Genomic DNA, 23,252 nt, shown 5'->3' with positions numbered 1-23,252 from the left:
CAGTATCATCTACAAGCTTTTTCGCAAACTCCATATGTGCTTTCAGAGTAGGCTTTTTGAGTAATTGGCTTCTTTCTTGCCACCTATCCATACAGACCAGCTTTGTGTAGGGACTGGCTTATTGTTGATGTGTGAACACTGACCCCAATCTCAGACACAGAATCTCTCAAGTTCAACGTTGGCTTCAGAGTGACATCCCAAACCAGTTTCCTGCTTACCCGGCTGCTCAGTTTGGGAGGGCCACCTGATCTTCGTAGTGTCTGGGTGGTATGATGTATCTTCCACTTCTTAATGATGGACCTCACTTTGCTGAGAGGGATAACCAGCACCTTTGAAATTTATTTGTACCCTTCTCCTGCTCTCTGCCTCTCTACCACTTTATCCCTGATAAAAGCTACTTGGTGTTCATAGTTGCTTTGTTGGATCACTATGTGAGTTGCAGTTTGAAAGTCTTTATTTACCTGAGGGAAATTATCTACAAGTTAAACCACTTTGGAGTACACACAGGCTGAAACCATTTCACTAATTTTATGACCTTTCAAACAAATCATTTGCACCTGAGCTGATTTAGGGCTGCATTAGAAAAGGAGTTGAATACAACTGAGATTAATCTGTTTTTCTCTGTAAATCTTACTTATTGATATTCCATATGCATTTTTTTTACTTTATCAATGTGGAGTATTTTGTGTAAATTCTACATGTAAAGTCTAATTTGAAAGCGTCGTGGAGTACGCTCAGGTGCCAACAAAATGTGGAAACTTTTGCATGGGGGGGTGGGGTGGTGGTGAACACTTCTGCAAACCACTGTGTATATTCAAATCACAGAGAGTACAACATTTACAGTTTTATATATATATATATATATATATATATATATATATATATATATATATATATATATATATATATATATATATATAAATAATATATATATATATATATATATATATAGTGTGTGACATTAACAGTTTTAGTGGGAGTTATTCTTGGCTCACTCTGATGAGGCCAAGTCTCAGGCAGTAACTGTGCGTGCTGCGCTTACTCTAAGTAATTTATTTAAAATACACAATGCAAATATTTTTAAATAGCATGTTTACACAGATAACAATGAAAAACTCAAATAGAAGTCTCGCTTTGTTTCATTTTAAGAACATAAGAACATAAGAAAGTTTACAAACGAGAGGAGGCCATTCGGCCCATCTTGCTCGTTTGGTTGTTAGTAGCTTATTGATCCCAAAATCTCATCAAGCAGCTTCTTGAAGGATCCCAGGGTGTCAGCTTCAACAACATTACTGGGGAGTTGATTCCAGACCCTCACAATTCATTTTGTCAAATTTGTCAACACTACTTTGTTTTAAAGATTGTTAATCTCCAGTACAATTATTAAGAGAATGTGGATTCATATCTAAATCTACCACAGTGCTTCCCTTGTCTGGTGAAATAAAAATAAAAAAAGAGAGAAAATTAAAGTCTAAATACTGAAATGTATTATCTATGTTTCTCAATAACAGTGCTTACCCGGCATATTAACACCCCGCCTCTGCTCACAAATGATTGGACAGCTGTCAGATCTTTTACTTTCCCATTGGCTACTCACTCGCCTTCAATTTTCATGCAGAATACCGTGAATGACCTCTGCTTGCTTATGACTAGACAGCTGCGCAAAATATTTGACTCTCCTATTGGTTAAACTTACTGTCAGTACCTGCAACTGAAACAGACACAGTTTATGCCCCACTCAGCTAACTTATCATTGGGCTACCACAGAAAAAATGCAGATATTCAATTGGTTGATCATATCGCAGAGGCCCTTTGTAAAAAAAAAATAAAAATAAATGCTGAGTATGTATAAGCACAGCATAAACGAGCAGCACTGTCAACAGACTGCTGTGACGCTTTTGTTGGAAAACGTGTTTAAAGCTTTCTTTATTTTCCCACGCTACGACCCGCCAGAAATGTGTTCACGACCCATAATTTAAGAACAGCTGCCAAGGGCAAATTCGTTCCTGCAGTAGCTGTTCTTAAATTATGGGTCGTGAACACATTTCTGGCAAGTCGCAGCGTGGGAAAATAAACAAAGCTTTAAATACGTTTTCCAACTTGGAGGACCACTGCACTACAGCAAACCAGTAATGAGACCAGCTTTGTTTTTGTATGCAACTTTTTCTAACTGCAAAACCATTCTAGTTATCATCTATTAGTGAAACATATATAATATTTCATACCGCGTACACAGTATCATGAACATGAGACTTAAATGTAGCCTCTAGTATAAATATTACAATTGAGTGCAAATGTTACTTATTTAAGCATTTGAACCCGATGGAGTGCTATTAGAATATGGATCTATTAAAAAATAAAAATAATAAAACTTTTTTATCCTGATTTTATGAAGAACTAGTTTGTGTTGCTAAGCGTTTACCTCGGTATTCCATGAATAATGAGGTTTTCTCAGAAAACATCCGTGGTCTGTTCAGGTTCTTTCTGTTTATTTCAAGTGGACCCTGTAGTCTACTTCCAGATGCAGTGTAAATACTGTAGCAACTTCATACATTACCATATCTTCTATCACTGACACGGTTTTTATTATTTATTTACTTACTCTGTACAGTACAGTATGATGCTTTGTTATGCTTGTGAAAAGCTTGAAATGTCAGCTATGGTTAGCCGGTCGGTGTGCATTCTGGGAGCTGCAGTTCAAACTGGAGAGCCTTCTTAAGTGATTGTATTGTTACAATGGCACATGCGCAGCGCTCAGTTCCATTTCAATTCAAAGACGACCACCAATGCATTATGTATTGGATATGCCTGCCCATTGGGTAGGCATCGCTGAGCTCTCTATCCCAGATCTCCATCTCCACCCCTTCCTGAGATGATGCACTCGGTCCCGCCCACCGAGGGAATAAAACTGTCATCCCTAGGAAGCCATTTCTCTTTTACCTTCTCAAGACGGTAAGGTAAGACCTCTGTGTTGAGCGAGTGTATTGATAGAAAAGAGCTTCTCGAATGTAGTTGATTGTATTTCCCTTGCATTCGTGCTGAAAGCTAGCTTGCTGCTTTCCCGGAATCAATGACTTTGAGAAGACAGCCTTTTGTGTTTCTGTCTTTCAACGGCCTCCTCGCTTGTGTGGTAGGCCGCTCCTTGTTATCTGTCTGCCGTTTGTGTGTGACTGCCTATGCAGTCACCCGCGAGTGGTTGTCCATTTCTTTCTCAGAGTACACAGTTCCTCCATGTGGCAAGGCCTTGCCATATCCCCGTTGCTGAGTGACTCTTCCAGCCATGCTCTCCTCCACAGGGCTAGGCCTTGCCGCATCCCCGCTGTCGAGTAGACCCCATCAGTAGCATAGGCCCGCCCACCTCAGTGCACAATGTATGATGACATACAGACGACAAAGTTGCAGCTATCCTGGGTTGCCTCTCCTTGTTTCAACAGGGATCACAGGTCACCCTCCTATTGTGCCAGAAACTATTGGGTCTGATGGCCACAGCCATATTGGCCATTCAGCTCGGTCTGCTATGCATGCACCCACTACAAGCGTGGCTCATTGCGTTCCACATCAACACCAAACGTGACAAAGACTATTGGCTGACTGTTACGCACATTCTTGGCAGCCCTACGCTAGTGGAGGACGACCTCTCACCTGCGTGAAGGTGTGCAAATAGAAGTAGTATTACTACGCTATGTGGAGGCAGAGGAGTACGTGGATCCTGGACAGATCGCTAAACATCCCTGCTCATAAACATGCTGGAGTTGCAATCTCCCTTGATCTCCACCACTTCCTCCCAGTGCTGTGCGGTACACATGTGTTGATCCGAACGGACAACATGACAGTGGTGGTGTAAGTCAACCACCAGGGTGGCCTATGGTCCCAGGGTTGCATTGCACCGCCTTCAGGCTATTGACATGGGTTCAGGAAGAGTCTGCATCTGTCAACTCCACCCTCAGATAGTGGAGCGCATTTGGGAACGGTTCGGGAAGGCACAGGTCGATCTCTTTGCCTCGGCAGAGATGACACATTTCCCCCTGTTGTACTACCTCCACCTCCTAGAGCATGAATGGCCCAAACCATTTTTGTACACTTTCCTGCCTATAACGCTGCTCCCGGCCTCTCTCGAAAAGGTCGGAAGAGGAAGAGTCAGTTCTCCTTGTGACCCCCAAGTGGCCCAGGAGAAACTACTGTTATGTGTCTACTGTTGCTGGTGCAGTTATTTTTTTATTTATTTTTTTCAGATGGACTGCTGTCTTCACTCAAAGTTGGTGTTGTACCAGTTATGTGGAGTTTTATCCCCAAATATATTAAAGGAAATAGGTGAAATGCCACTCATTTTCAGTTGTGGTTTTGTAACTAATAACAAATAAAATGGCAGTTTGTCATGGAAATTATGTAGAGGTGCGTAGTGATTTTTTCAGTGTGAAGCAGCTCATTAGTATGCAAGCCGTGCTATACGCTATATACGCATGGTCATGTGATGCTGTTTAACCAATCAGAGGTTGTTATTTTTCCAATCCGTGTTATAAATATATATAACACAAAAAAACTACTAAATATTGATCACAGATTAAAAGCACTGTTGTTAAACTTTTGTGAGACCAGGCCATCATATAAAATGTATAATAATAGTAAAATCACTTTAATTTACAGGGTTTTAATTTTAAACTAAACAGGTTTTTAAATTGTCCAAGTCTTTACTTTCTCATTAAATGCAGAACAAAGAATGCTAAAATGAGAGCACAACACTTTAATAAGTGACTAATATGTATTAATGTTAATACAATTCCAAATAGTGATTGTAATAAAGTGCATTTATTCTTTTTAGATTATAGATTAATCGCTCCTTAAAATGTTGAACGCTCATTTGCATGCAATTTCTTCATTCGGCATGCACCAAAACACGCACATTAAACAAGTTTTACTACTAAATGGCTAACAGATTATTCAAATTCTTAAAAGGGAAGAAAATGTTGGGGAAAAACACAGAAAAATAGCAACCCAAAATATTATAATAATATTCAAGTTATATTAACTAACCCTTAAAAAGGAAATATTTAATATATTAGAAAGCTACTTGTTAACAGTTAATAAATGACCCTTAAAATGTAGCATGATTAAGAGTAACTCCTTATAAAGGGCTTATTTTCAAATAAAAAATACAGAGCTTTTTATTCGTGCTGATATTTTTCAGTTTCCATTGTATTCGAAAATAAATATTTAATAGCACACATATTTAAACAGCGAAAGTAAATAGCCAAGTAAAGAATTATTTTTCTAAGGGTGGTAACTGTTGATCCAGGAGACACAGCCACTGGCTTTTGCAAATACTGAAGAGTCTCAATAAGACATGCAAAAACAATGGAACATATTAATAATGCTACTCTGCCTAAAATAAAATAAAAACTCTAAAATAACAAACTGCTCCCAAGTAGCACCCGTGTTAGAGGTTAGCGACAAAAAGAGAAGGGCAGAATTGAAACCAGCGTTTCTAGTGGCAAAGACTGTGAAAGACATTGTAAATGACACAAACTGCACCCATCTCAAAGACATCCAGCTACACAGAACATAGTGCACAGCAGTGATAAGTTCAGTCCTGGGGCCATGCTTTTTTCAATTTTTAATTTAATCGAGTTTTACTCCGGTTTTCTCCCCATTTTGGAATGCACAATTATTATTTTTATCCCGGTTCACTGTTGCAACCCCCCCGTGACTCGGAAAATGGATGCTGAAACACGCATCCTCCGAAACGTGTTCCTGCCAGTCTGTCATTTTTCGCACTGTGGATCCACAGCGAAGCCACCAGACCTATAGTACCAAAGGAAAACACAGATCTGAATGGCTCCACTTCAGACCCCCGAGGGCCCTATCAGCCACAGAGGTTGCTGCTGCGCAGTGGATTGTGAATTGTCCTGCTGACCTAAGCCCTCCCTACCTGGCCGCGGCGCTCGGCCAATTGTGCGCCGCCCCCTAGGAACCCCCGATCACAGTCTGCAATGACATAGCCTGGATTGGAACCTGCGATCATCAGGCTATAGGGCACATCATGCACTCTATGCAGAGTGCCTTTACTGGATGCGCCACTCGGAGCCCCCGGGTCCATGCTTTTTAATTTTGTTATTTTTTTTTATTATGGTTTCTTTTAGGAAAAAGTAGGCAGGTTTTTGTAAAAATAGTTGGCAGCCCTGGTCAGGTGTCCTTCATTACAAATGCTAGTTGCAGATATGCACGGTTGAAAGGTCACCGCTATATACAGGGTATTTGTGTTCCCTAACAATCAAGCAGTGAATCCTGGCCCTGTTACCCCCACACCAGTCAATCCACTCCCTGTCAGCTCAAATGATGCACCAATAACAAGCAGTTTTCAGACTCTATCGTATACAGTCTGTTCAGTAATTGCTGAGTTCATTTCTCTGGCAATGTCCAAATTATAAACAGGGGTTTAAAACCGTAGCAACATAATACAAAATAAAAATCAATTTACAAAATAAAAACTAATTGTTTTTTGCTCTTTATGTATGTCATCCTTGTTTCTTATTTAAAAAATGTTCAGGACTATTTTCTTAGACTGTCTTTACTCAGCGGAAAAGTACAAGTTCAAGGTAAATCTAGGATTTTGAGGTGTTTTTTTTAAGAAAACAGTAAAAATTGTTTTCCAACAGCGATAGTGCCCTCTCTGATGGCTCTACCGTGTGGCAGTTGGCCTTGACTTTCGTTAGCACCTTCGGCTCGGGACACATCACACAGCAGAGCTGTGGTAATCAGAAATTGTGGCATTGTAAGTGGTCACCCCCTGATACAAACATCATGAGCACCCTGTGACCCCAAAGATTTGGACATTGCTTTATCTGGCCCTCCAGTGATTGTATACCTCTGCTATACAGTGATGTCAGTTGGACCTCAGAAAGCTAGAATGTTCGCACTCTGCAGATGGTTAAAAAGCAGTGACAGATTCTGTTTTGTGTTTAAAGTTAATAAAAGTAATTTCCTCTTGTTTAATTTTATTTTATAGCCTTGCCAGACTGTTCGTTTGAAATCACCTCCAATCCATATGCCGTAAAAGTAAAATGTAACAATATTTTAACAAATCTATGGAGACAGTGTCAATATAAACTGTATTTTTAAATTAAAAAATGCAAAAACTGAGGGGGTCATCGTATTTGATTTTGAATTACTATAGAATCAGGACATACCACATGATGGGTGTTCATTTCACTTTTTGCCTGCAGGTAATGTTGGAGGTGCCCTTCAGGTGTAGTTACTAATATATAGTGGCAAACTCTACAAAAATGAATTACAATACAGCATGGTTAGTTTTCAATAGGTTTTAAATTGGGGGTAAATAACAAAAAAATGTGTGGCAATCAGAAGCACCGATAATGTGAACAATAGCTGTCCCCAAAACAAGCTCTATATGGATGCCGGGTCCTCTTTTCAAACTGTCACAGAGCTGAAGATGGAATTAATGGGTTTTGGTTTCAACGATTCCATTGGAATCACAATTTCCTTTTTATAGAAATTGTAGATTTACCTGTATATGGGTTCTAATTTTCATTTTATAATCTGATCCGGTTTAACCCCAAGACTGAAGCCAATAAGTATTTGGGATACCATGCTAGTTAGTGGTTCTGCAAAGGTATGTGCCAAAACTTGTGAAGCATTCACAAGCTAACACCAGTCTTTGCACTTAACTTACAGATACAATGATTTGAGGTAAAATGTCTGATATCTTTTGCATAAAGAGGGATGACTATTCAGGAATATGGTATAAAACAGGTCTGAGTGAGGTTTATGGGAAACAAATATCCCACCCCAAGCACCACACACCAGAATGTGCATATACTTTTTGGAGTCACTGTATATTATTTTCAAGTGGTTGTAGAAAAGAGGTGACTAGCAGAGTGCAACCCCCTTGAACTTTTTATGGTTTTAGAACCTGCTTTAGTGGTTTTAAAAGACCAGATGGCTGCTAACCCAATATAAATCGATGAAAACATTTGATTGGTGAAACGCTAGCCATGTACTGCTAGTAAAAGCCTGTGAGATGCACAGAATATGTTTTGTTTTGCGCTCTAAAGCCTAGGACTTGACTGTATCTCAGTCTATAAGGGATTTACACAGCTATTTCTCTTCTGCTGCAGCTGAAAATACTTTTGCGGACCAATAACTTAACTAGTACCAAAATGTTGTTTTTTTGTCTGGTTAAATTAAGTCAAGGGTGTAGAACTCATTTAAAATATCCTCCTGATAGGATACCATGCTGGAGTCTGAGTGAAACACCTGAAAGAACAAATCGATTGAACATTAAGGAGAAATCAGTTGAGTAACTAGAGAGTGAGGTTATGTGCCTTGAAAGTGGTGAGTATTTATAATTTTCAGGTACACTAGAACTCACACCCAATACAATCGAGAAGATTCCTCAGTCATTTTAGATGTAATCACTAGTCTGTCAACCTTGCAATACTAAATTGGATAGCGAGAGAAAGCATCACAGCAATCTGTCTACAAATCTGAGGCATACATATATATATATATATATATATATATATATATATATATATATATATATATATATATATATATATATATATATATGTACACACACACACACACGATTGATTAAAAAAAAAAATCTTAGTAGCGGGTGTTTTAAAAAACATCTTAAAAAGGAGACGTTTTATCTTGATACACAAGATACACATTATCACCAGTGAAACACCACAGTGTTCATCTTTCCAATGGTTATAGATACATTTCTAGTGGATCATACTATTATTTTTAGTGCAGGATATGTTTTCTTTTGCGCTCTAAAGCCTAGGACTTGACTGTATCTCAGTCTATAAGGGATACCATTAAAATACCAGTGTGCTATGCAGAAGACACTTCAGTGGTCCTAATGTGGTGCCTTAGTACAGTAATGGATAGGAAGGCAAACATGTCCAGTGTGGTTTAATCCATTGCTGTTGTGATCATGTCTCTGACTTTTTGTGGGTTACTGCGGGTGTGAAGAATGACATGTACACTGAGATGGATGAACATCCATTTTTTTCACTGACAACAAAAATGTATTTCTGTAAGAAATAAAGACCGTTCTTGGAGGTACCTCCAAAGTAATATTATAAATTACTGTAACCCTATTTTCATATTTATGACTGTTTAACAGCTTTTGAACTTTTGTGTTTAAGCACTGCAGGGCAGGTTGAGCCTGAGTGGAAATTATGAAAATGATCCAGGCAATTTCCAACAGATACCACTAACTGGTCCAGAAGGGCTGTGTTCATTGCTTTCTCAAACTTTTATTTGAAACAAATTCTGAACAGATGGGATGCATTAAGCCTGTGGCAAGCCAGCTCCTGCCGTTGTACTGCTTTGTAAGTGTACCCCTACTATAATCTGAAATATATAGCAATCAGTGTACCTCTCAGAAACTGGGATGTATTCCTAAAAGTCTGTAAGTACTTGACCTAGGAGCCATTTCTCAAACAACCTACTGTTTTCAATCAAATTTTCAATATTCTATTAAACTATTGATTTTAATGGCTTTTTTATACTGTTAGAGACATCCCTAATCAACATGAAAATAATTGTTGTAAAACAGCAGTGTGGCTTCCATGATACTGCTAACCTTAATTTATACTCCCTCCTCCCTTATACTCCCCTATAAGGAATGAAACAACCATGCATATAAACTACAAATACATGGGTATTTGTTTACAAAGCACATTTACTTACCTCTTTAGATGGTACTCTTGAGCCTTTTCTCTTGTTCCACCATGTCTCTAACATTGCTATGAAACAGGACAGGACAATGCCAGCAGCCAGAATACAGAAGACTCCAGCAAAGCTCTTGATATCCAAAGCACTTCCCTTCTGCTTTGTGTTGACCAAAGAGTAAAGGTCACACTGACTGTCTTTTGGCCACCATTTGTGCTTCAGAACATCCATGTCCCCATTCTGCTGGAGTTCCAAAATCCTGTGGATATGAGAAAACAAAAATGCAGTATCTGCTAATGTTCAAGTGAATGTTTACCACTGTGAGGTAGATGTACTAAAGTGTTGCACCTGTCGCAATAGTCACAAACCTAGGAAGTACTATACAAGCACAATGCTATTAGCGACATTTTAGGGAATGCTTTGGTGTTGCACTTTCTTTTGTGGGCGTCCCTACATAAATTTACAAAAATGGGGTGGAGATAGTGCAAATAAGGGTTCTCAAATATTATAATGAGATGTACTAAAGCTGTGGGCAATTGCGACACTTACAATTGCATCAATTTGTTAAGAACTTTTGAAAACATGTTTTAAAGTCGTACTTGTTGCTGGCATTTCCCAGTCCGCTTTTTCTCGTGCATTGCCAGTTGTGCTCAATGTATTTGAGGCAAACACCCAATACCTAATTTTCCCTAAAGGCAGGGTGTACTTACAAGCTTTAAAAACACATTTCTATGACATTTCTTGTTTATTGGGAGCAACAGACTGCACACCCCTCCAGTTCGTTCTGAGCATCTGCATAGGACCACGATCTGTTTTGTGTTAATTGTCCAGCATAATTTATCTTGTGCTACCGGTAACCTAGAGACTAAAGTGGAAAGTGTGCTATGTATTAATTTGATTTCACCTCTGTTCTGTATACTGTATAGGCCTATTGTACAGATTTGTACTTTTACATAATGTAATGTGTAGCCTACCCAAAACTCATTAGTGTTATTTCAGCGCAATACAATACATTTAAAATGTATTGTACTGTTTTTAAACTGGACATCTCCTTATGTTGGACAAACATGTCTGGTTTAGCAAGTGGCTACTGTATGATTATGAAAAGCTTTTTGGGGGTGAAGGTGAGGATCCCACTATAGAATCTGATGGGATTAAACTGCCTTTTATTTATTTTTTAATATATAACATTAAACACAGCCTGAATAGAATGCACTGTACATGTGACGTTTACATTTAACACATTTTTTAAAAGGGCTTTGAAACAGACTTCAAAGTTATAAGTGTAAAAAGTTGTAAGGATGTTAACAATAAAAATAAATTACAGGTACGTTATTTAAACAGTTGTAGCAACCTGTGTGGACGTATAACGGTACATTTGTCAGAACCCCACTACTTAATTTTAAAGCATTAATGGTTGATTACACCTAATGGATAAGGTTTTTAAAGTAAATCAAAAGGGTTAATGCTACAACAATGGCAGGAAAGAGCTTATGGGTTGCTTGCTACATTAACAGTTTGCATTTTTCTTTGACAAATTGGTACACTATACATTTTGGCATAAAGATTAAGCATTGTAGCAAATTGAGTTATTGCTACAAGGAAAGAAGAGGACGCTGGCAACAGAAATGCGGTTGAATAGCCTGACTAGTTCTTTATTAAGCAGCAAGCAAGCAAGCAAGCAGCAGGCAATTAGATCACAGCAAATCATACCGGTCACATGATTTTCCAATCACAGAATCCCCAACCCCACATTGCTTACACGCTGTCGTTTTATAACCACCACCCCCACCCCCCACAAGCAATTAGCAAAATTACAAGTTATATGAGGCATGCCCAATTGGTGCCCACTAACAATGTATACGTTTATAACAGTCCTCACCCAATCAGAGTCCTGTACAGCTGCATGGGGTTCAGTCTCAGCATCTTGCTGCTCAGTGCAAGCAATTAAGTCCCTTAAGTTAACAGTCTGGCATAGACATACTCAGAACTGTTTTTTTTTTTTTTTTTTTTTTTTTTAAGCACAGTAACATTTATATTTCATCAAAGGGGCAAGCTTCACTTCTGATTTAGAACTCAGTGTACCAGCAATTTTGTGTTGCAATCAAGACCACGGTTATACGCTATATAAAACCCTTGCTGCTCTTTCAAATGTATGCCAGTAATATATAAGTTTCAGCACAATTGCATTTGCACTTCTGAATACATCCTCACAAGGTGGAGAAAATGTTGAGGTTCTTAAATATTTTTTAACCAGGTGAGTCCCAACCACAACAAAGCTCCCAAATCAGATTGGCAGAATCACCTGATATGAGAATGCTTACTATGTTACATTTCTCAGTTTACCATTTTTTTCAAAGCATATTCTAGGCTGTAACATGATTTGGAGCTTGATTTAACCACACTTCTCTGCAGTGTACCTTCCTTACTTGTGCTTTACATGTTTTCCTATGTTTTATTCATATTTTCAAATTGGCCATGGAGCTGTTTTGTTTGTCTCTGGTGTGAGCATTTTTCTGTAAAGACAAAGACCTGCAGAGAGCATACCGAAATAAGATGTTTGTGAATAGGTCATGTGAGCAGATAAGATCACTCTTTTGCAATTACTGACAGTGGGCACACAGGGAATGCTGGTCTTATTCAAATTATAATGCAGCTCAAACATTATTGATCCATGCTTGGTGCTTTATTTTAATCCCAAGTTCCTTTTTACAATAATAATTGAAACATGAAAATCCTTTGGTTTCAGACCTCAATAAACAAGCTACTACTGTATACAGTATTATATATATATATATATATATATATATATATATATATATATATATATATATATATATATATATATATATATATATATTGTAAGGTACCAGGGAGGGGGTTAAAATCCTTCCCTGCTAAAAACCTTGTGAGAATGCACATTTGGGTATTATGGGGTTTAATTGTGTAATTGTTTTAATTGTTTAGTAATCCCCTGCACCTGATGGTAGTTGTAAATTAGAGCCAGGTGCAGGGTATTTGAGAGGCAGCCAGTCTGTTCCAGGCTGCTGTGTGTAGGGAGGCAGAAGGTGTGGTCTGCTTCCAAGCAGTCAAGGTAAAGTGCTGTGTTAAACCTTGTGAGTTGTGTTTGGGTTACAGGTAAACAGCTTAGCTGTCCTGGTTGAGTTAGGTTCCAGACTGTACAGTTAGTGCTCCAAGAAGGAGCTAGGTGTTTGTTAGTTTTGTTTAATTTATTTGATTGGTGTTTATTAAAAGTGCGTGTCAGCACTTAAATCAATTCCATTTCTGTGTCCTGGGTCTACTTTGAAAGGGGCAACGAACGTGAAAAGTGAAAGGATCGTTTACAATATATATATATATATATATATATATATATATATATATATATATATATATATATATATATATATATATCAAGCCAAGTACAAGGTTGTCTTGGAAGAAAACTTGCTTCCTTCTGCTCTGACAGTGTTCCCCAACTCTGAGGATTGGTTTTTCCAGCAGGACAATGCTGCATGCCACACAGCCAGGTCAATCAAGGTGTGGACGGAGGACCACCAGATCAAGACCCTGTCATGGCCAGCCCAATCTCCAGACCTGAACCCAATTGAAAACCTCTGGAATGTGATCAAGAGCAAATAAATGACAATATTTTTATTTGGAATTTGGGATAAATGTTGTCAGTAGTTTATAGAATAAAACAAAAATGTTCATTTTACCCAAACACTTACCTATAAATAGTAAAACGAGAGAAACTGATAATTTTGCAGTGGTCTCTTAATTTTTTCCAGAGCTGTGTGTGTGTGTGTGTGTGTGTATATATATATATATATATATATATATATATATATATATATATATATATATATATATATATATATATATATATATATATATATATATATATATATATATATATATATATATATATATATATATATATATAATGGATCCAAACATATTCTGCTGTTGCTGTTGATATTAAATAGCAAATCCCAACTTCTCCTTTATTTCTCAGAGGTGGCATTTGGGCAGGATAATAGTAATGCTTGCTGGTATGCTGTCGCTATCAACGAAAATGATATTTGTATTGCCTGCATAAAATAATTTTATGCTGTGGTTACTAGATAGTGATGGAGTTTCCTTGGTTATGAGAGGCCTTCTGTGGGAGACATCTTCATTTGTTATTAGGTTTTGACAGCAGCAGATAGAGTACTTGATGAGAATAAAAACAACCATTTTCTGTGCCTGACACATTGAATTATAACATCAAAGGTCACAGACTTTGATTAAATAATGGACAACTGCAGCAAATGCAAATGTTACTGGTTTTTTTGTGTTTTTTTTTTTTTGCCTCTAAATTTATGTAATACTTATAAGAAATCATGCATAAATACAGTAAAGTTACATTTATTTGGGGTGAAGTCAAGCACCAACTGATTTATATAGTACTGTATGTGGCTGTTAAAGTATACAGTGACATCTCCCTTGAAACATTTAAAACAACAAATATAGAACTGATAGTGAGTACGACAGACAGACAATAGACATATTCTAGGTGTTCTGTGCGTAACTCACAGTGAGGGATGACACAACCACCAAGTGATGTTATTAATGAATTGTTAGTTTTTGTGTTAGCCATGCTGAACCATTGTGGTGTCTGTTTATTATATTGGAAAATCAAATCCTGTATTTTTAAACAGCATTTTTAGCTTTAACTGCTAAGGTTAAATGAAAAACACTATCTGACAAGCTCTACTGTTTTGATTCTACTTGCCAATCTAAAAGGCTGGGGGGGGGTTTGACATAATTTTTTTTTTTGTACAACTTTCTATACATTTCTATCTATGCTTAAATATCTGTTTAGTAAATACAAATCTTTATCATCTTATGTAAAGTGGTTAATTGAAGATGTGGGTCAGCCTCAGCCCAGTTATACTGGATGATGCTTAATAAAAATACACATTCACAGATTCACATATTCATCTGCTAAACATATATTTTTCAAAGGAAATTTACTGACTTGTCATTCTCAAATTTAAAAATGTCTGATAAAGAAGTACTACAATTACATGACTTGCTCTCTGATCTAGTGTCTTGCCTACAGTCAATGAAACTGACTTTGCACACCTAGATTTGGCAATATTTGACCATTCTTCTTTACAAAACTGTTCAAGCTTTGTCAAGCTCCTTGGGGAGCGATGATGGAAAGCAATCTTCAAGTCAAGCCACAAATTTTCAATTGGATTTAGGTCGGGGCTCTGACTTGGCCACTCAAGGACATTTACCTTTTTATTCCTTGCCACTCCAGTGTAGCTCTGGTTCTGTGCTTTGGGTGGATGTCATGCTGAAAGGTGAACTTCCGTCCCAGGTTCAGCTTTCTTGCAGAGGGCAGCAGGTTTTCCTCAACGGCTTCTCTGTACTTTTGCCCTAGTCCCTGCCGATGAGAAACATCCCCATAACATCATGCTGCCACCACCATGTTTCACAGTAGGGATGGTGTTCTTTGGGTGATGTGCTGTGTTGGGTTTGCACCGAACATAACGCTTTGTATTTAGGCCAAAATGTTCTATTTTAGTTTCATCAGACCACAAGACTTTTTGCCACATGGCTACAGAAGTGTTTTTTTGCATATTTCAAATGGGATTCAAAGTGGGCTTTCTTGAGTAAAGGCTTCCTTCTTGCCACCCTACCATACAGGCCAGATTTGTGGAGTGCTTGGGATATCGTTGTCACATGCACACTTTGACGAGTCTTGGCTATAAAACCCTGTAGCTCTTGCAAAGTTGCCATTGGCCTCTTGGTAGCCTCTCTGATCAGTCTCCTTCTTGCTCGGTCATCCAGTTTGGAGGGACGGCCTGATCTAGGCAGGGTCTTGGTGGTCTTCTTAATAATCGTCTTGACCATGCTCCAAGGGATATTCAAGACCTTTGATTTTTTTTTTATACCCATCCCCTGATCTGTGTCTTTCAACAACTTTGTTTTGGAGTTCTTTTGAAAGCGGATGATCAAGAGGTGTGCCTGGTTGCATTTGAGCGGATGGCCACCACCGCGTCATGGCCGCAGGAATTCTGGGTGAGCCAGCTGGGACCCTGCCTGACTGGGGAGGCTCAGGCAGCCTACCAGGCTATGAGCGACCTCAACGCCACCAGTTACGACCTGGTCAAGCTGGCCATTCTCCGTCGCCTCAACATTATGGCAGAGACTCACCGGGTACTGTTCAGGGAGTACCAAAGATCCCTGGAGACACGCCCCAGGCTGGTTACGAAGTGGTTGTCTGACCACATGGTACACTGGCTGACCCCAGAGAAGAAAACCAATCTGTAAATGGGGGAAGCAGTGGTTGTGGAGCAATTCTGCCATGTGGTCAGCACTGATACCCAGACTTGGATATGGTGCTACAACCCCCACACCCTGGAAGACGGCGTGAAACTGGTCGAGGATTACGAGGACTCCCTGGTCTCCGCACGGACAAAGATACTGTTGGTGCCCGCCCTTCGGAGCAATTGAGCTCCTCCTCTCTTTCCTCCACCACCACCTCCACTCTCAATGCTGGAATCCAGACCTCCAAGATCTCCAGCCCCATGGGAAACCTTGCCTCTCCATAGAGATCAAGGTTGACCCCCAGCGGGGGTATAGCTGCTACCACGGCCTCGTTGTCATACCAGCAATTAGATATGAATCTAACAATTGTTCCCTCCTTCTCCCCTATCTGTTTTTGATTCAATCAACGGGGGCAGCAGGTCACGCCCATCGGCAATGGAGTGTGACGTGGCAGTGTGCAATTGGGCATCTGGAGCAGGTAAGCATGAGGAAAATGGTCGAGAGGGGCCTTGTATTGTTAATGCAGTTTTAGGCAAGGTGACAACCCACGTATTCGTAGACAAAGGGGGTGAGCAGACCTTAATTAACGCAGCTCACTTGGGTGGTTTGTCGTGGAAGCAACAAGGCCAAGTGGTCATCTCCTGCATCCATATTGAAACGGTGACATACCCCACCCTAAATGTATATTTATCAGTAGAACCGATAAAACACCACCTGGTAGTTGGGGTGGCGAAAAGGCTACCACACCCAATAATTCTGGGTCGAGACTGGCCAAATTATAGAGAATTGGTTAAATTAATGGCAGTTTTGACCGCACATGTAAACATGGCAGACAAAAAGAAAAAGGAGCGAATTGGTGAAGTGTTTCCTTTTCATGCTGAAATGTTTTCCTCATTTTCCATCCTAGAAAAAACAAATAGAGAAGGTCTGCAAAATGGGAGGGAGCATCATTAAGACAAGGCTGGGGTCTGGTGGGAGAGCACTCAGGTGGTAACAAACATCAGTCAAAAGAAGTCGGACCGCAGTGTGAGGGAGAGGGTGAGGTTACTGGGCCATCTAGGGCAGATGTTACTCCCGCCTCTCTCAATATACCGGACATGTGGCACTCAAGCGTGGACATAGTGTGGGGCCAATATAATGACCCTTCACTAGTGCACGCTTGAGGCCAGGTCCGGTCTACTGAAGGTAAGGATGTTGATGGCGCTGGAGCGCTAGTATATCCATACTTCAGTATCAAGGGGCAATTACTGTATAGGGTAAACCTAGCCACGGGCACAGGACAGCCTGTAACACAATAATTGGTTCCCCATCTTGTTGGACCGAGATCATGAGGCTAGCGCATGATATCCCTTTTGCAGGGCACCTCGGAGCTGACAAGACAAGGGAGCTGATATTGGCACGATTCTATTGGGTAGGTCTTCATACTGATGTGTTGAAATATGCAGCCATATGCCCAGACTGCCAGCGAGCAGCGCCAGGTCGAGTGCGCCCTGGCCCTTTGGTTCCACTGCTGATTATTTCCACTCCTTTGAACGCATTGCAATGGACATAGTAGGCCCTTTGCTACCTTCTCACTCCGGGTATACACATATATTAGTAGTGGTAGATTATGCAACCTGATACCAGGAGGCAGTTCCATTGCGGTCCACTAGTGCCGCTGCAATAGGAACAGAATTAGTGCAGATTATGGCTAGAGTAGGGCTCCCCAAGGAGAGCTTGGCTGATCATGGAGCCAACTTCCTGTCTAACACGCTACAGCAGGTGTATAAAATATTAAAAATATGTCCCATCAGGACATCTGTTTTAAGCTTTAATCAGACATTGAAGTCGATGCTGAGACAGCTTGTAACGCAAGAGCAGAAACATTGGGCATCGCTTCTTCCCTACCTCCTTTTCGCAGTGAGAGAGGTATCACAGAGTTTGACAGCGTTCTCCCTATTCGAGCTCATGTATGTACGTTCATGTATTATCACGAATATTCGTAATCACAATATATCGTACTATCAAAAAATGCTTTCATCCCTACATGTGCTCCTACTAAAAGATCGCCTGGATTTAGTTCAGTCATTTGGTCCAAGACAACCTCAGCACTGGCAATAGTGCTGAGGTTACAATAAAAATGCATTAATTCGAACCTTTCAACCAGGAGACAAGGTAATGCTGCTGCTTCCCTCTTCAGAATAGAAATTATGTGCTAAATGGCAGGGGCCATATGACGTGATTCGAGCTATAGGAAAGGTGTGTTATTAAATTAGACAGCCCGATCCCTGTCACAAACGTGACATTTATCATGTAAATTTATTAAAGCCCTGGCAGGCAAGGGAGGCCTTATTTATAGCCCCATGCAATGTAGAGGATGATCTAGGCCCCTGTCCAGAGACCCCTAGCACTAAAATCATTTAGATGAGGAAACAATTGGTTCCAGATCAGCAACAGGGTAGCTGCGTAAGCTTACTGGGGAGTTCAGCAATGTTTTTTTTTTTTTTAACTTGCCCAGCAGGACTAACTTAATTCAATATGATGTTGTTTCTCCACCAGGTGTCACAGTACGAGAGAGACCTTACCGGATCTCAGAAAGTTGACGAAGTGGCGTTCGCAAAGAGGTATGGGACAAGAACTTGGGGTGATTGAGCCTTCCAGGAGCAAGTGGTGTAGTCCAATTGTCATAGTGGCCAAGAAAGATGACACTAATAGCTTCTGTGTGGACTTCCGGAAGGTAAATGCTATTGCCAAGTTCAATGCGTACCCTATGCCTTGGGTCGACGCACTGGGAAAGGCGAAGTTTCTCGACTCTGGACCTGATGAAGGGATGCTGGCAGATCCCCTTAACCCGCAGTTCTAGAGAAAAAAATGCATTTTTAACACCAGAAGGGCTGTTTCACTTCAAAACCATGCCGTTTGGGCTACATGGTACACCTGCTGCCTTTCAGAGACTGATGGACCAGGTGAATATGCAGCAGCGTATATTGATGATGTTGTGATTTACAGCTCCACCGGGCGAGAGCATTTGGCTTGGATTACAGCCGTCCTTCAGTCCCTAAGGGCAGTCCGGCTGACAGCTAACTTGACATTTGCCAAGACAGAGACTCAATATTTGGGATTTTTAATGGGAAATGGAAGAGTGGGAAATGGAAGAGTGAGACCCGTAGTCACCAAAATCCAGGCTTTGGTCGACGCGGTGATCCCCAAAACAAAGACTCAGGTGAGGTCACTACTAGGATTAGCCGTTTATTACGACCGCTTTATCCCCGAATATGCCACAGTGGTTAACCCTTTAGTCGACCTCACCAAAAAGAGCGCTCCAAATTCTATCAAATGTTCAGCTGAGTGTCAGGGGGTGTTTGATACTATTAAGCGTAAACTTTGCCAGGCCCCCACTGTTATCACACCAGATTTCACCAACAGATTTATCCTCCACACTGATGTGTCGGATGTGGGTTTGGGTGCTCTTTTGTCCCAAAATGTAGATGGAGTAGAACACCTGATACTGTATCTGAGCAAAAAGAAACTATCTCGGGAACGCAACTACTTCGTAGTCAAAAATGGGTGTTTTGCCATTAAATGGGTTACTCACTCTTTACCTGCTGGGGCATTCATTTGATGTTGCAACAGACCACGCCCAACTGAAATGGTTAAGCACCATCAAAATGCAGACTATTTTTCCCGGGAGGGGGGAGTTAGGAGGGAACGATAGATTCAGCCGAGTGTTCCTTGGGGCTCCACTGTGAGCAGTGGGAAACATGACCGAAATACAATGAATCTTGGTTGTAAATCTCCTTCCCGACCTGTGATGGCACTAAGCAGCGAGGAAAGATCTTTCCCTGGGTCGGGAAGTCAGTCAGTCTGGAAGAAGGCGAGACTCTGTTGCAAGAACGTATTGACCCGGAAGGGAAACAATATAGCAGCTGCAGAATGTAAAGGCAGCTGCATTCGTTTACCAAAGCATCATAAGTGACAGCATATAAGGGGGGCGGAGAATCGTAATCTGTTCCTTCGCATTGGTTTGTAGTGAGTAACAACCGAGAAGGACAGTAAAAGCAAATAAACTGCTGAAATCGTGTTTTTGTTTGTAATTGTCTCGACTTGTCTTGTATGTTACCAGACAGTTAACACAGTTCCGGAGCTGTTGGCAGGGGCCAGCACGAAACCGGACAACACTGCACCTTTGTCACAAATATAAAACTGTATCACCCCCCACGAGCACTACTGCACGCACCCAGGACTGGTGACCGTGTTCGTATTATTGTGGAACAGATATTTGTTTATTATTTTGGACTGTCTGTTCTTGTTATCTACCCCGTGCTGTACACATTGGTGTGTACTGCCGGGGAATTATTGTTTGGTTTTGCCTTACCTGGAAATACAATAAAAACATTTCTAAAACTGGATTACAATTATCTTGGTCTTGGTTTAAAAGGCCTTGCACAGCAAAAGGACATCAGTACTGCATCTCCAGCCAAGCCCCACCCCTGGTTCACTGTATTTATCACATACCTGTTTTCATAGTCGTGCATACTAAGAAATCATCTCCTGATCACTCATTTTATCACCAAACTCCTCAATAATGTGATCCAAGTAATTATTTTATTACTAGAACACCTCAAAAATCTCTGCAAATGTCTGATATTCTTTGAGCGCTGGATGCAGAAGCAGCTATCTCCTTTGTTTATGTCTATGTGATGCATGGGGCTATCAGATACACCCTTTTTCTTTTCCAGCTTCATTCAGCTGCCATCAGTCTCACATGGCCATTGAAAGGTTTTCTCTGCTTTTCTGGAGAAAAAACGACTAGAGACCTCTGCTTTACGTCTTTTTGATGATGTCATAATCAGGCCGGAAAGGGAAAACTGTAAAACTAATAAAACAGTTTTGCCAATACTGGTCACTGTGTATTTATTTTTCAATGTTAACCTTGTGACCAGGCTTCTCTCTTCCTCTCTGCCTTTTGTACCATGTGGCAAAGGATTTTAATATTCACAAGTCCATATCTGCTTAGTATATTCCACTCCGTTGAGTTACAATAATAAAACTAATAAACACACTGGGTGTTTGTGGAAAAGTGGTAAGCGGATACAGGTGAGTGCAGAGTGGATTAATCACACACAATTGCTTTCAGGTGCAAGAGTGTTTTATTAATAAATGACAATGTTCAGAGCCCGAAGGCAAACACCAGGAAATAATAAATGTAAACAGCGGCGTGTATCACTCATATTTGTAATCCCCGGGTTTGACCCGCAACCAAAAGTCCAGTTTTTACACACAACAACACAATACACAAAACTGTGAGTGAAATTAGGTGCTAGTGGTGTGATTACAGTACTCCGTGAAATGCTGTGGTGAAAAGTGATGTCCGGGTTAATGATGGCTTGCGCTACAGCTCCGGATCGTGTTACTGGTAGTCTACAAAGACAAACAACAGTTACAGCAGACACTTAACACCACAAAACACATGGTTTCTAGTACAGCACGGTATTCCTTCAAGGTCAAATCTAACCATTTACAAAGGAACAGATTACTTTGCTATGCCCCTATTTTATACCCTCGCTCATGACCCCTTGATTAACAAGCACATCAGCTCCTCTAATCCACGGATGCCACGCCATTTCCCGTTTGCGTCATTGAGTTTGAGTACCATAGCTCAGTCTTTTCTAGCCAGCCGACTTCCACCTACCCACAGGAATAGAGTGTCATGCCTTTTAGTCTACGGTATTCTGTTCCCTTTATCTAGCACCCTCTCAGGTCAGGAGGGAGATCTAACACCAAGCGTCATTCGATCTCTGGCAGTTTCTGATACAAAGAACAGCTTGTCTTATTGTATAACCGGCACTTCCTGTCTGTATAATAAACAGTGCTGCTACTTTGAACTCAGTGTCCTTTATCGTGTCAATATACGAAGGGTAATTAAAAGGCAGTCTCGCACATAATGCAATCTCCCCTTCTAAAAACCCATGTACATTTAATCAGTATCCATTCGCCTTACAATGGTGTTTCAGTTAACAACAGCACATTGTTCTTCATACAGGCGTTTCAACAAACAACAGTACTTCATACAAGCTTGTGTTATATAATCCAGTTGCTGGCTTTTAAACAGATACAACTTGTGATTCAAGGTTTGTTTGATACAAACTGCATTAATTTGCATTTAGAGTAAAGGAGGACCACGTTTCTTCTTGGTAAATTGAACTTTACTTCTTTGTTCAATTCTTTGAACTCCAAGGTATAGTGCTTTTTCCTTGCAGTTAATTAAGTGTTATAGCAAACAGCTCTTTTTAGCTCAGCTGGAGCATGGCACACACTCGAAGGTTCTGCGCTACACTGGCAGAATTACAGCCATTCCTACGACCCCCTTTTCACTAGTTCCACCAGTTAATTTAAGCTTGGGCTCACTACTCAAGATGCATTGGCCAATTTCGCTAATGATTGTGGGTTATGTAGTTTACTTTAACCTATACCAGATACGTTCAGTTTTTTTTAAAAGTACAGCAACTTTAATATTTGACACATTGATGCATTTACCAAATAGCTTGATTTTTGTTTCATCACTCCACAAAACCTTTGATCGGAACTCATATCCATTTACAAACAGTAAGCAATTGTCCTTGTGTTTTCCTAAGAATTGCTTTATCCCTGGCCTGCGACCATTGAGACCTTCACCATTTAATACTTCAACCACTTGCAGCCAATTCACTTTGAATATTTTTGGCAGTCAATGTTTGATTGTTATTAACCTTCTTCACAATTCTTAACTTGTTCTTGGTGAAAGAACCTTCCAGACCGAGGGAGTGTTGTGACAGTACCATGAGAGTCTTGTACTTCTTTATAATAGAAACAATATTTGAAACTGGGATACTCAAATGCTTGGAAATCTTCTTGTATCCTTCTCCAGTTTTATGACAATAAATAATTCTGCCTAAGGTCTTCAGATAGCTCTTTACTTTTTCCCCACATTGGCTGATTGGTAATGACGCAATCATCCTATGCCTAACCCTTTTAGAACATAAGAACATAAGAAAGTTTACAAACGAGAGGAGGCCATTCGGCCCATCTTGCTCGTTTGGTTGTTAGTAGCTTATTGATCCCAAAATCTCATCAAGCAGCTTCTTGAAGGATCCCAGGGTGTCAGCTTCAACAACATTACTGGGGAGTTGATTCCAGACCCTCACAATTCTCTGTGTAAAAAAGTGTCTCCTATTTTCTGTTCTGAATGCCCCTTTTTCTAAACT

The 23,252-nt window shown here is 40.2% G+C and overlaps 1 protein-coding gene across 1 annotated transcript in view; it reads right to left on the bottom strand.

The window, feature by feature from the left end:
* The window catches only part of LOC121298802 (glutamate receptor ionotropic, delta-2), a 611,129-nt gene that overhangs the window by 10,101 nt on the left and 577,776 nt on the right, over positions 1–23,252 (bottom strand). Inside the window, exon 15 of the mRNA XM_041226028.1 lies at positions 9,724–9,964. Coding sequence (XP_041081962.1) covers positions 9,724–9,964 — 241 coding nt within the window. The remainder of the gene's footprint in view (positions 1–9,723; positions 9,965–23,252) is intronic.

This window comes from Polyodon spathula, chromosome 2 (assembly GCF_017654505.1).
Source record: "Polyodon spathula isolate WHYD16114869_AA chromosome 2, ASM1765450v1, whole genome shotgun sequence".
Lineage (NCBI taxonomy): Eukaryota > Metazoa > Chordata > Actinopteri > Acipenseriformes > Polyodontidae > Polyodon > Polyodon spathula.
This window is presented reverse-complemented; position numbering and strand designations above follow the sequence as displayed.